General features: G+C 33.6%; 1 protein-coding gene across 10 annotated transcripts in view; it reads right to left on the bottom strand.

Annotated features, from left to right (window-relative positions):
* IFT81 (intraflagellar transport 81) overlaps positions 1-15,106 on the bottom strand; it is a 105,007-nt gene that overhangs the window by 54,347 nt on the left and 35,554 nt on the right. For 8 of the 10 annotated variants that reach the window (XR_009534728.1, XM_060121118.1, XM_060121117.1 and 5 more), the window contains 3 exons: positions 11,611-11,774; positions 10,212-10,307; positions 1,659-1,805 (listed from right to left, as the gene is read on the bottom strand). Coding sequence is in view for 9 of the 10 variants with exons in the window: in XM_060121118.1 (XP_059977101.1) it covers positions 1,659-1,805; positions 10,212-10,307; positions 11,611-11,774 (407 nt within the window). In the remaining variant the exon portion in view is untranslated. Of the gene's footprint in view, positions 1-1,658; positions 1,806-10,211; positions 10,308-11,610; positions 11,775-14,212; positions 14,446-15,106 lie in introns of those variants that run through there. The other 2 variants (XM_060121123.1, XM_060121120.1) reach the window with 2 other exon arrangements.

Consider the following 15,106-nt stretch of genomic DNA (forward strand, 5'->3'; position numbering starts at 1 on the left):
CAATCTGGAAGTGGATGTTAAAAGCCAAAGGAATTTTTTTTTGTACTGCAGGTTCTTATTAGTTATCTATTTTATACATATTCGTGTATATATGTCAATCCCAATCTCCCAATTCATCCCACCACCACCACCCACCACGCCCTCCCCCGCCACTTTCCCCCCTTGGTGTCCATACGTTTGTTCTCTACATCTGTGTCTCAATTTCTGCCCTGCAAACCGGTTCATCTGTACCATTTTTCTAAGTTCCACATATATGCGTTAATATACAATATTTGTTTTTCTCCTTCTGACTTACTTCACTCTGTATGACAGTCTCTAGATCCATCCAGGTCTCTCTACAAATGACCCAATTTCGTTCCTTTCTATGAAAGCCAAAGGAATTTTTCAATCAAGTGTTGACTTCTGAATTCTACTACCTTCCCAATAAGCTAGAAGGCATACTGGGAGGCTACAATCAGAAGCACCAGAGAAAAGTGGTGCTGTGGAAACAATTCATTTGTGTTTGGCATAGTTAAGGTTCATTGCCAATTTGTAACGGTATGAATTCAATAACTTTCCAAAGCCAAAAATGAAGTTTGGACCTGAGCAGCTTTTCAAAGTAGCTTTTGCTGAGGGCTAGTACTTAATATAAAATAAAAAAGCTGTTACAGGAGGTAAAGTGAGGCAATGTTTAAGAATTAAAATATGACCTATTGGGCTTCCCTGGTGGCGCAATGGTTGAGAGTCCACCTGCCGATGCAGGGGACGCGGGTTCGTGCCCCGGTCCGGGAGGATCCCACGTGCCGTGGAGCGGCTGGGCCCGTGGGCCATGGCCGCTGGGGATGTGCATCCAGAGTCTGTGCTCCGCAACGGGAGAGGCCGCAGCAGTGAGAAGCCCGTGTACCGCAAAATAAATAAATAAATAAAATAAAATAAAATAAAATAAAATAAAATATGACCTAGCACTTGATTTGCTAAAAAAAAAAAAAAAGCACTGAGTTAAAGGCAAGATATTTTGCTTCAGTCATTCACTCTTTCTTGAGCTAAGAAAGAGCGAAAGAGCCCCTTTATGAAAAGGAGATGGGGATTATATTTTGTCTATAAATGACAATATTACTTGTCCTACTAATCTCATGAGTCTGACAGAAGGATAAGTGAAATAAGAGCTGTTAAAGCATTGTTCAAAATGTAAAGTAGATAGCAATGTAAGACATAATTATATTTTTAAAATTTGTAAGCATTTACAACAAAGTCATTTTATGGTGCCAGTCCCACTGGCCAACTACACATTACTGACAAAGTAACTTAGTGATACTTTCTCAGCCCTTTATGGAATTATATTTATCAAAAAATATGAATATTTGTCTTATCTGTCAGTTTCTACTCATTTGGTTTCACCTTTATAACTTAATACTTATAATAAATAAACCCAATATAAATCCACCTAATTAAAAAGTGAAAATTTGGAACATTATCTCATAAAAGTCACTAAAATCTCCATCATTATATATCAAGAATAGCTCAATATTACTGCAAAGAGCTTTCAGTTTTAAATAAATAGGCTTCATAAAATAAATTAACTTCTCATTATTGACAGTCAAAATAAAAAGTAAAAAAAATTAATGGTTTCAAACAAAAACAACACTCATATCCTTGTCCCATTAGACACCTCAACTTACTTCATCTCCCTTCAAAACTTCGGTGCCATCAAATTCACGGGTCTGATTTGTCTTCGCTGACACTTCTCTTTCAAGGTTGGCTAACTTCTCCTTTGCCTCCTGAAGTTCCTCAGCTTTGGCTTCTTTTTTACGAGAAATGATAGATGCCTAATTGAGCATTAAATATGAGTGTAAAATAAGATATACAATCAACTTTCTATTATCTTGTGAAATTAAGTATTTTTTAGATTTTACTGAGCTAAATTTTCAATATCAGGTTGACTTCTCCTGACAATAATACCCCTTTGCCCTACTACCTACTATCACCAGTTATATATTTAGTATGAGTATGCATTGTGTGTATATATATATATATATATATATATATATATATATACATTTATATTCTTTTTTGGCTGCACTGTGCGGCTTACAGGATCTTAGTGTCCCCAACAGGGATCGAACCTGGGCACCCGTGGTGAAAGCGCCGAGTCCTACGACTGGACCACCGGGGAATTCCCTGCAACGTATATTAAATAGCAACCTAAAAACATTATGGAAGACAAAAGCCCTGAAAATATAGGACGTATCAGCAGAGAAACAGAAATGCGATAGTAATAAAAATATTAAAATCTTGTTAAGTAACACTCAAATGCTAATGAAAATACCTTCTAGGTAAGTACAGAAGCTAACACTAGGTCTACTGTTTTTCTGCATGGTCGGTTTCCTTTCATTGGAAGAAAACAAGAATGCTTTATTCTCAAAACTACAACACAGGTCTTCTTATTTAAATTCAATATGCATACTTTTAAAATAAAATGTTAAAACATTTATTATATTTGGGGCAATCTAATAAATAAAATGCAGGTTCAAAATCAAACATCTGACTCACCAGAATTATGCAAACGTTTACACAATCCAGATGGCTGCTCTTAGCCATAATGGCAGCACTTTATATTAGTTAGCAACTCACGGGGGATTTCCTTAAATGAACCATGGCTGTACTGGTTTAAGAAAAACATTAGCTAAACTGTCTTCTCAAGTGAAATAGTACAAATATTTTCTTCAAACAAATTTGACAAGAAGGGGGAAATCTTTAGTCTAAACCCTTTAAAAAACTCTATTGTCCTCCCTGTTTAAAAAATGAAAAAAGACAGATGATGAAGGAATGTTTCCCTCTATAGAACTGTTTCAGCCAAAAAAAAAGAGAAGTAATGATTAGAGTATCAGAATTGTATAGGAATTGATGGTATGCTTCCTCAACATGATAAAATAAATAAATATAAACCTCAGCCCAAACCAGGATCTTATTTAATAGAGACATATGAGCATATATCCCGCCAAAGTCTGAAACAAGGTAAAAATGCCCAGCATCTCCACTACAATTTAATACTGTGCTGAAGGTATTTGCACACACCATTAGACAAGAGAAAGCAATTAGAAGCACAAGAATCTGAAAGGAAAAATTGGAATTTTCACAGTATATGATTATGTACCTAAAAAATCAGAAGAATCTACAGGAAATAAATCAATAGCTTTCATAGACAAATCAGTCAGAAAACATTTGGAAAGAAAAGCCCTCATTTATAAAAGCAAAAACCAAAATTAAATATGTAAGCATAAGTTTAACAAGAGAAGTTCCAAAATTTTATGAGGAAAACTATTCAACACTCCTGAAAGATACAAAAATAAACTTGAACAAATGGAGCGACATACCATGTTCTTAGATAGGAAGACTCAATATTGTAAAGATGTAAGTTCTAAGGTAATTGATAAATACAAGGCAACCCTAATAATTTTAAAAGTATGATTTTTTTCTAGAGATAGACAAATTGATAATAAAAGTTATTTGGAAGAACATACAAATAAGAATTGTAAGGGATTTCCCTGGTGGCGCCGTGGTTAAGAATCCGCCTGCCAATGCAGGGGACACAGGTTCAAGCCCTGGTCCGGGAAGATCCCACATTCTGCGGAGCAACTAAGCCTGTGCACCACAACTACTGAGCCTGCGCTCTAGAGCCTGCAAGCCACAACTACTGAGCCCACATGCCACAACTACTGAAGCCCACACGCCTAGAGCCCGTGCTCTGCAACAAGAGAAGCCACCACAATGAGAAGCCCACGCACCGCAACAAAGAGTAGCCCCCGCTCACTGCAACCAGAGAAAGCCTGTGTGCAGCAACGAAGACCCAATGCAGCCAAAAATAAATAAATTTATTTAAAAAAAAAGAATTGTAAGGAAACCCTAAAAAAGTAAAACAACTGGGGATGAAAATGGCTACTTTTATTAGATATTAGAACTTGATGATAAAGTTTCTATAATTAAAACAGTTAATATGGGTACATAAGCAGACAGGTCAACAGAACAACAGAAAATCTAGAAATAGATCCAATAGCATTTAAAAAATTTAAATAAAACAAAGGAGGACTCTCAAATCCATAGGGGAAAAATGGACTTTTTACCAACTGGTATTGGAACAACTGGATAATTGGACAGCATATACAATAAATACCATACACCAAAGAAAAATTCTAAACAGATCAAAGATTTAATTACAAAAATTAAATCACAGGATTCCAAAAAGGAAACTTGAGTAAATTTCTCTATAACTTTCAAGAGGGAAAAACATTCCTAAATATGACTTGAAACCTGAAATGATAAGTGAAAAAATTAATAAATTTGATTTCCTAAAAATGAAGAACTTTCCCATGGCAAAATAATACCATAAACAAAGTAAAAAGGCAAGTACCAAACTGGGGAAAATGTTACACTTATAAGCTAGATAAAGAGTAAATATTCCTGATATGTAAAGAGTTTCTAAAACTAGAAAAAAAAGGCCTACAGCCCTATAGAAAAATAGGTATAGATAGGAAGGGATAATTCACAGAAAAAGAATTAAAATGACTGTTACTCATGTGAAAAGATGCTCAACCTTGTTTATGGTAAGATAAAAAAAATTAAAACTATCATAAGATACCATTTCTCATCTACAAGGATGGCAAAAATCTTAAAGTTTGACAACATACTCTATCGGTGAGGCTGTAAGGAAACAGGTGCTTTCATACACTGCAGATAGGAATGTAAAATGCTAAAACCCCCATGAGGAGGAATTAGGCAATACTTAGCAAACTTACATCTACATTTATCGTTTGATGTAGCAATCTCACTTCTGAGACTATATCCCAAAGATACGCTGGCAAAAAATTGCAAAGACATAAACAAAAAGCTATTTATTTAAGTACGATTTGTAATAGCACAAAAATGGCAACAACCCAAATGTCCATTAATGGGGATTGGTTGAATAAACTGTGGTATAACCACTCAGTGCAGTATGTCTGTGAACAGGAATAAGCATATCCACTAGGACAGCTATAATTAAAAAGACAGATAATAACAAGTGTTGCTAAGAATGTGGAGAAATCAGAACCTTCATACACTGTTGGTGGGAATGTAAAATGGTACAGCTGTTTTGGAAAGCAGTCTGGCATTTCCTTAAAATGTAAAACACAGAATTATCATAGGAACCAACAACTGCACTCCTAGGAGTATACTCAAGAGAAATGAAAACTTATTTTGAAACAAAAACTTGTACAAGAATGCTCCTACCAGCATTATTCATAATAGCCAAAAAAGTAGAGACAACCCAAATGCTCATCAACTGGTGAAGAGAAAAACAAAACGTGATATATCCATACAATGGGATATTATTCAGTAACAAAAAGGAATAAAGTATGTACAGATACATGCTACATCATGGATGAATTTTAAAAACTTTACACTAAGTAAAAGAAGCCAGTCACGAAGGACCACATATTGTATGATTCCATTTATATGAAATGTCCATGACAGGCAAATTTATAGAGATAGTTTGGTCTTTGGTAGGATTTGGGGGAAATGAGAAGTGACTGCTAATGATGGCTTTGGGGGTTATTTTTGGGGTGATAAAAATGTTCTAAAATTGATTGTGTAATGATTGCACAACTCTGTGATGCTAAAAACCATTGAATTGTAAATTTTAAATGGGTGAATTGTACAGTATGTAAACTGTATCTCAATAAAGTTATAAAGGAATAAAAATTATTTTACTATTCACAAGCATATATTAAGAAAAAAGCATGGAGAATAAAAGTGTATAATATGCTCTTCTTTCTCTGAGGATGGAAATATATGAATATATGTATACGTAATATTATTTTTAATGGAATAATAAACTATAAAATTAAAAAATACCTATGGGAGAAGGAAAGAATAGCATGGATAGCACAGAGGTAGATGCTAGAAACTTCAAATACTTCTTGTTTTATAGGTTTGACTTGGAATCATGTAAATATTTTAAATAATTATAAAATTAATCTCGAAAATGTAATCCATAAAAATCAAAATGACCATATATATTTATCCAGTTTCCTTTGTGGCCTAACCATACAGAAGAATTATTCCCAGTAACTTTAGAACAGTAATTTGACTATATAACCCTAGGGGGATATATCCTAAAGACAAAACAAACTAAAAAACAATTTTCAGCAGTAATCGTATTTTTGATGGTAGTACTGGTACTTTTATTTTGAAACTGTTGCATGTAATGCATGGATTTAAGCAAATGATGAACTATGTTGGTGCCAATGGAATGAAGCAAATAATGAATGCAATTATGTTGATGCTTCTGAGAACCAGAATTTTCAATTTGGGATAAGGAGGAAAATGGGAGATTGATGAGGTGAAGTAAAAACCCAGTAGTCCTGGAGGGCATTTCGTTTGTGGAACAGACAACCCTACACTTTCAAAACACAGATTCCAATGTCTAGTCATGGGTCAATTTAAAAGGTTGAAGAATATCTACCATTGGTCACACTACAGGAGGCCAGGGACCATCATATTAAAATGGGTGTTGGGTCTTTTCCTTCCAGAGCAAAAAAGGGGGAGGTGGGGCTTACTGTGGGAAGTCATAAACCACAGAGAGATTAACCTAATCATCCTGGCTCTTTTCCACACTCCACCATGCCAAGCAAACATCCTCTGAGCAGTCAGCATGAGAGTGCTTGGAAAAGAGTCATAATAATTACCCAGTATTTTCTGGATAGATCCTTGATACACCTTCTATATGTTTCTTTCATTCTAAAGTTGTTCTCTGAGGAGCTGATGTCTTATTCCAATAATGACCCATGCTTATCTGCTCTGATATGAGGCCATCTACTGAGCAGGAACAAATACTGTAGAATTCCCTCCTATTCAGAGAAGCCATATCAAAAGGATTGCTAGCCATCAATAATTGAGCAAGAACTGTTTTTCTACAAACAAATATTGGGCAGAATGGCCCTCTCTGACAGCAAAGTAGAGATAAAAAAGTAATTCACCTAACTTCATCTCCTCTATATTCCAGGGAATGGCAAATTGGAGATTTACTTACCTAGAATTTTAATTCATTCTTCAGGACCAAGTTAATAAAAGACCAAGAAACTCCTGATTAAACTGGATATGGAGTATTTTGTAGACAGGGCTGCAGATTTTGGCTTTGTTATATTTCTGCTTTCTCAGTTAACATTTCAGAGCTGAAACATTCCACATTCCCCAGCAGTGTGGGGGCCAACTCAGGCTTACAATTCTGACTAAAAATCACCCTGTGCTTCTAGCTTATCCAAATTTTCTGCCCCTCACTAAGCATTACACTATCCAGGAGATACACTAGCAAGTTGTGCAACTGAAAAAAACCCACACTTTTCATTTAGATTCTTGCAACTGTATCATATGTAATATTATCACTTTTTCTACATTTTGGTCAAATAAATTTTTATATCAACTAAAAACAAACAAACAAACAAAACCAGTAGTCTTGAATCTGAACTGAAAGGATCAGTATGAACTCATGGTATACTTTATGAGAGAGAAAGAGAAAAAATACTTTCTAGCTCTGTCCACTAAAAAGACCTAAAAACAATGGCCACCCCAGTAGCAATGAGAAGTACTAATACCAGATTGTGGTCTGTAAATATCATTTCCTACTAAAACATATCAGGCTCATAGAAGAAAGTCTAATTCCAAGACTGGGGTAGGAAATGTAAAAGATGAGCCTAGAAACTATCTTAATCATACCAGAAAGCAAGGATGTTATCAAAGACAAATAGTATTTTAAAAGGACTCAGAAGTTAACTGGAAAAGCCTCCTACCAGCCAAAAATGGGACAATTTAAGCATCATTAAGGGAAATGTCTGCAACCTAAATTTCATTACATCTATGGTTCATAATAACATTAAATAGATAAGAAACCAAAAAAATTAAAAACTAACCCTAATTAATCATTTTTAATGTTAGACGCAACCAATCCATTTTGAAAACTGAAAAATAAAAATAAGAATCAAGCATGTACCCTGACTTTCCTATATGAACTATACTCCAGGATAACCAAATAGCTGATGAGAGGAGGTTTCTCTTTTCAGAAGTAGTCCAGCTCCAACATCGCTAATTATTAGAGAAATGCAAGTCAAAACTACAATGAGGTACCACCTCACACCAGTCAGAATGGCCATCATTAAGACGTCTACAAATAACAAATGCTGGAGAGGGTGTGGAGAAAAGGGAACCCTCCTACACGGTTGGTCGGAATCTAAATTAGTGCAGCCACTGTGGAAAACAGTATGGAGGTTCCTCAAAAAACTGAAAATAGAGTTGCCATATGATCCAGCAATACTACTCCTGGGCATATATATGGACAAAAACATAATTCAAAAGACACATGCACCCCTATGTTCATAGCAGCGCTATTCACAATAGCCAAGACATGGAAACAACCTAAATGTCCGTTGACAGATGAGTGGATAAAGATGTGGTACATATATACAATGGAATACTACTCAGCCATAAAAAAAGAATGAAATAATGCCATTTGCAGCTACATGGATGGACCTAGAGATTATCATACTAAGTAAAGTAAGTCAGAAAGAGAAAGACAAAAACAAGGTCCTACTGTACAGCACAGGGAACTATATTCAATATTCTGTGGTAAGTCATAATGGAAAAGAATATAAAAAAAGAATGTATATATGTATAACTGATTCACCTTGCTGTACAACAGAAATTAACACAACACTGTAAATCAACTATATTTCAATAAAAAAAGTAGTCCTGCTAATAAATGAAGAAGGAATCATAGTATCAACATTTTATTATCCCTAATGAAATAAATGGGCAGGCAATGATAATCAACGGCACCAAAAAAATCACAAAAAAAGAGACAACCAGACATTAGTCCCTCCAAACGAAAGTATAAAATACTACTTAGAGAATATTCGTGACCAAAAAAAAAAAAAATCAAAACAGAACCTGTTCAAGCTTCTAGATCTAATATATAGGAAATACAGGAAACAGAGGAACATTTTAAAAGGACACCATCAGGCTGCAATCAGTAAAACACCAACTATGGGAAATGCTATAGGATAAATAAACAAGTTTCGATTAAAAAAACTGCAAGAAAATTATTAAATGAATGGATAAATAAGTAGGGAAGAGAGCCTATAGATTAAAAGAGACAAATATATCAACCAAATGCAGTGTATAAATCCTGTATGGATCCTAATTAAAACAAAGCCCCTGGGGGAAAAAAAAACAGGAAAGGAAAAAAAGAAAGAAAGAGACAATCAAGGAAATCTGAACATTGATTGGATATTTGCCAATATTAAGGAAGTAATAAAAGTGTTCAAATGTGGTATGTTAAGTTTTTTTAAAGTATTTTTTAAAGATACGTTCTGAGATATTTGTAGATGAAATTATATGAAGTCTAAGATTTGCTTCAAATAATCCAGTTGGGGCGGGGGGTATAGATGAAATAAGAATGGCCGTGATTGCTATAGCTGAGGGACACACGAGGGTTTACTGAACTATTTTCTCTACCTTTGTATATGGTTAAATTTTTCCATTATAAAAAGGTTTTTTTAAAAATTCTAGCATCCTTGAATAATGCTTTGTTATGCTGCTCAGTATTTTCTGAGGTTACAGAATGCTCTTCACACTAAACTCTTCTTGCCAAGGTTCTTGTCAGGTAATCCATGGCTGTCATTTGAGCCTTCTGTCTAGAAATACATAACAACATATATACCCTCATGACTTCTGGATAAAATGATAAATGCCTTAGCACTAAAATTCAATTTATTCTGTATTTTTTCAAACTAACTTTAAACCTGAAAAAGTTCAGGTTTATAATCTTTAATGAACTAAAAGTGCCTTTAGTTCATTAAAGATTATAAATAGTCTTATTTATATCACTTAAATAAGCATTCATATAAAAAATCAAATTTCACACTCACAGATATAACCACAAAGAGCTCTATCACCACAGTTGGCAGACACTAAGGAAACTAAGCATTATCAGATATATTGAATTTCAAACCTGAACATGTGTCTTTTGTGGCTTTTCCACAAATTCTTTCTTATAATCTAGAGATTAGCAATGACAGGAGAACATTTATTCTTTGCTTCCTTCTCACTTTAAGACAATCGATAACACAGACGATGGTATTAATGAAAATGTTCACCAACAAGATTACAGACCTAAATATGTGAGCCAAAAGGAGTGGTCTTACCTGTTGCCTATATAGTGACAGTTTGCCTTCAATTGGCTCATTTCTCATCATTTTCTTTTCAATCAGCTGACTGATCTGTGTGTTTATTTCATTTATCTAAAACAGTATGAAAATAAAAAGGTTAAAACTCTGCCTATGATTACCCAAACTAAGGGACATCTGGCCAAACAAAACTTTGAATTTACAGTTGTTATTATCAGTAATTTGATGGGAGGATCAGCTCCATTAACATTATGAGTGGGCTGTTACGATTACTTTTAGAGACAACTTGCATTTCACAGTTCATGATATATATTTACACAATTTGATTACTTACATGGATTTAACCATCTATATCTAAATTATCCTAAAGTATTCTACATGAAATATTTATATATTACTATCAAAAAGATGATTTCTAAAAATCTGAAGTTATCCCTTCACCTAGGCTGTGACTTTCAAGTAACTGTAAGTGATAAAGCAAATCTGGACTAACATTCCCCAGGGATTTAGTACAAGGAATTCACGAACCCAGCTAAGAGTTGACATGAATGACATCTAAAAACCCTTCCTGTTCTAATGAATGATCTATGATTCTATAATAGCTGTCACTTATCCTATTGATTAATCCAAACTTTTCTCAAATGTAGTAAAACTGAATAAAGCCAACAGAAGCATATAGTCCTATAATAAATTTTTTTAAATTACATGGCTTTCAGTATAACTATCCTTTGAAAAACTAGAATTTTCCTGTTAATCTTATAACATTAAACTGAGCCAAATCTGACTTGGACAACTAATTTCTATACATAAATTAAAAGAATAAAATCATTAGAATTATGTATTTAATTGTAGTGGCTATTAAGCACATTAAAGTCAAAATCTTTCAATCAATTTTCACGATATTTAATTATTATTTTAAAAAATATACATTTGATTAGTGTTTTTAGGGAAGAAAAATGTTATACCAGGTTTCAATGAGCATTACAAGAAAGTTTAGTAATTCCAAAGCAGGCATAAAAAGCTAATAAAAAACATTAGCTTTAAATACAAAATTGCTATAACATTATTCTTGGAAATAAAAAGTAATCACATTTACGATATTTTAAAAATTGTCAACTAAATTATTATATTCTGAATATATAAACTTATGAGTCAATCATATACATTAATTTATATATCCAATTTACCCACTTTCCTAATCAGTTGACTAGGTTTTTATAACACCATGTGGATTAAGTGACAGCATTATGTGCTATAATTTCTCATAAAGAACAACTCCTCATAAGAGCTGTCAGCTCTTAGCACAGGTTAACTTAAGAGTCAAGAGTAGGACACTATAGAAAGCAGTTCACATAACTTTCACAGGAGTGGGGATGAGATAAAATTGGAAGCTTATAAAAAGATGATTGTTACTTACTTTAGATTCAAGTTCAAGAAGATCAGAATGACCCATAGCAGGCTCTGAAACCACTTTCTGTAAAAAATGCAATTCTTTTTTCTTGTTCTCTAATTCTTTAGGAAATTTTTCAGTTACCATATATGAATTAAACTTTATCTCCTCCTCTAGCCTCTTCATTAAACCTATAAAAATAAAATAAATGAATATTCAGCCCAAGAGAGTAGGTAAAGTGAGGCTTTGTACATTTTAAAACATAAGACCTGGATAGTACGGCACATCCATTGAGAGCATTCTGTATAATACCTAGCATAGAACAATAAAAGATTGGCCACTGAAATTTTTTGCTGTTAATTAGAGTGATAATGAAGGACAATTTACATAGAAGAATATTTAAATTATAGAAAAAGTAATATTATGATCTTTCCAAATTACCACCTAATTCTTTTACAGTCCACAATATGCAAAAATAACCTTTACGGTGCCAAATATTTTGTTGGGTCATATTTTGTCGTCTAAGTATTTAAGGAATCCATGAACCAAATGACAACACAAATGAAATCTAATCCAGGTTATTTCTTCTATAAGTGGTCATTTATTCTTCTTCTTTTGCAGTACTTATGATGCAATTTATATTTCTATTCTAATACTTCATAAATGGTAATACATTATCATTTTTAGCTTTAAACCAATGAAGATATTACTAAAGGTACAAGTTAAAATCTGAAAAAGAGAAATTATCTACATTCATAAACATTTTCAGTTTTCCATGTTTGGTAGTTTTGATTTTGTAAAGTATTAGTTTACAGTTAAGTGGCAACTTAAATTACATTTTCTTATTCTGGCAGTATTAGTTGACAGTTAAGTGGCAACTTAAAATACATTTTCTTATTCTGGCAGAGTGAACAAACATACACATATACAGATTTTCAGTGAATAATGGTTTTGTTATAAATTCCCAGCCTTGAGAGCTTTAAAAAGTTTATTTCAGATCTTTCCATTACATTTACAAATTCTGGCTTGACTTTTTAAAACACTGGATTTCCGGTTTAAGTAATCTACGTACGTAGATTGCATAATAAATCTCAGCCAAAGCCTTAAAATTATTTTTAGTTCTGCTGTGCTAACCGTGTATTAATGTGTAAAAATTTATTAATGGTAAATTCACGAGTTTTCCATTCATCCCTACAATTTTCCACCTCTTTTTTTAGGGACTGGGGATAGGAAGGGAAAAGAAAGTGTTTACTGAATCACACTATAATTAGGCAGACATTCCTATATGGTTTCCGATTAACTCTACCACCTGGTTTCTTTGGCTATTAGATGACTAGTTTTTCCACCTTCAAGTTCTTAAACACAGTGCATGTAATCAGAGATGCAAGAAATCAAAATCTAAAATGTTTTTAAAGATTTAAAATTCTTTAATATTACTTTCCTTATTTAAAAAAAGTTTCTAATTCTAGAAAATACAAACCAATCTATAGTAACAGAAAGCAGATCAATGGTTGCCTGGGGTGGGTTAGAGAGGCAGAGAGGGACAGGAGTGAGATATTACAAAGGGGCACAAGGAAATGTTTAGGGGTGATGGATATATTTGTTATTTTGATTAAGGTTGACAGTTTCACTAGTGTATATGTATGTCAAAACTTATCAAGTGTATACTCTAAACATGTGCTGTTTACTGTATGTCCATTTTACCTCAGTAAAGCTATTAAAAAAAAAAACAGAGTTTCCATCACATTTTAAATTCTTCTCTTAAAAATTTTAACTTATGAAAAGTGGACACGTTTCTATGCAGTTTTTTAAAAATTATCTTTGAAAATCCTGGTGAAATTAAATATAAGGTCACTTAAGATCTCCGCAAACATTTTGATTAAAAACCCTTTGAAAACGTCTCACTGATCCTATTACAACTGAATGAGTAGCTTTTTTACATAATAAATCTCAGGAATATGTAGAGTATAAAGATGAATTAACAAGTGAGTATTTTATAATACAGCTGTTACTCTGAAAAAATACAAATTATACTGTTATACTAAAAATACTTTTATGTTATTTAAGCAAACAGAAATTTTTTGTAAGCCATTTGTTGTTACTAAAAAACTTCGATGGACCTTATTAAACTAAATACCTGAAGCAACTGAACATCTGTTTAATTTACTCTTTTCCTAGGCTGCTGAATATAATCCTTAAGACTCTGCTTCCCAGAAAGATGTCAACAAACCAGGAACTCCTTAACTTCCTGCTCCCCACTCCCTGTCCATCCACAAAAAACATATATTGCACACATAATACCTTATTTTTATATTTTCAGCCATTTTTTTTTCTTACTTGATTTCCCTCCTACCCGTGGAAAAGATCATTTTCTTCCTATGCAGGGTTAAGGTCTCTACTCCCACCACCCAACTATTTAACAGATTGTTTACTGAATGCTGGCTGTGTGTAATCTGTGTGCTAAGGCCTGAAAATAGAAAGAACAATTATGACTTGGTGACTAGCCTGTTTAGCTGTGTCAGAGTCAGATATGCCAACAATTAACATATTATGGTAATTGCTGTAGAACATTCAGCGCAATACAGGGACACAATGGGAGCACACAGGAAAGGTTGTTACCAATTCTCACCTTTTCCTCCTGAATCTTCCAATCTTCCTTTGTCTGACTGACTCTCCAGCAATGTGAACACCACTAGACCACTACCCTGCCTCAATCTATGCACAGTACTATATTTCTCAATCATTTGCACACTCTCTCCCTTGCTTTCTTTTCAAAGACAAGCAGTCAGAAGAAGCCTGCCCTTTTATCTCTACTCCTTCCTCCATCATTAGCTTACTACATTTATGTTCTTTTAGGTCACTCTGCCTTGGCATGGAATGTCTTCCACTCTTCTACCTCTCCAGCTTTAATTTAACTCAATTGCCACACCTCCAGGAAACCATTTGACTCTGTGTTAGCGTTTAGTGCTCTTTGCCTCTTTGTTCTCATGGGAGCCTGTGCTGAGCTCCATCGGTGTATTTGTCACACTGCATTATAATTGTCCACTGCTTGTCATTTCTCCATTAGACTGTGAGCACTTTAATAGAAATAGCTTTTCTTTCTATTCCTAGCACTTAGCACAGTATCTGACAAGTAGCAGATGTCCAGTAAACACTGAATTAATGGACTATTGGTTTTGAGCCAATTACTTCTGTTACTGTGTAACAACACAATTGACTTTACTGTTTAGCATCATCTACTAACATTTCGAGAGATGCCCAAAACAGAATAACTTTATTTGTCCATTTTATTACTAAATAATTATGTATTTCCTGGCCCAAACAATTTTATTTAGGCTAGAAAGCCAAAGCAAAACAAAGTCTATCAATTCAAACAAAAAATGAATTATTACTAATACTATAAATATCTTTGGATATTCTGTTTAGTTACCAGAATTAAAACATAATAGCAAGAAATATTTAACCAAATAAAACTGAGGATAAGCAGAAACACATGTTCAGGCTAACATTTTAAGTTGTATTA

The sequence above is a fragment of the Lagenorhynchus albirostris genome, chromosome 14 (assembly GCF_949774975.1).
Source record: "Lagenorhynchus albirostris chromosome 14, mLagAlb1.1, whole genome shotgun sequence".
Lineage (NCBI taxonomy): Eukaryota > Metazoa > Chordata > Mammalia > Artiodactyla > Delphinidae > Lagenorhynchus > Lagenorhynchus albirostris.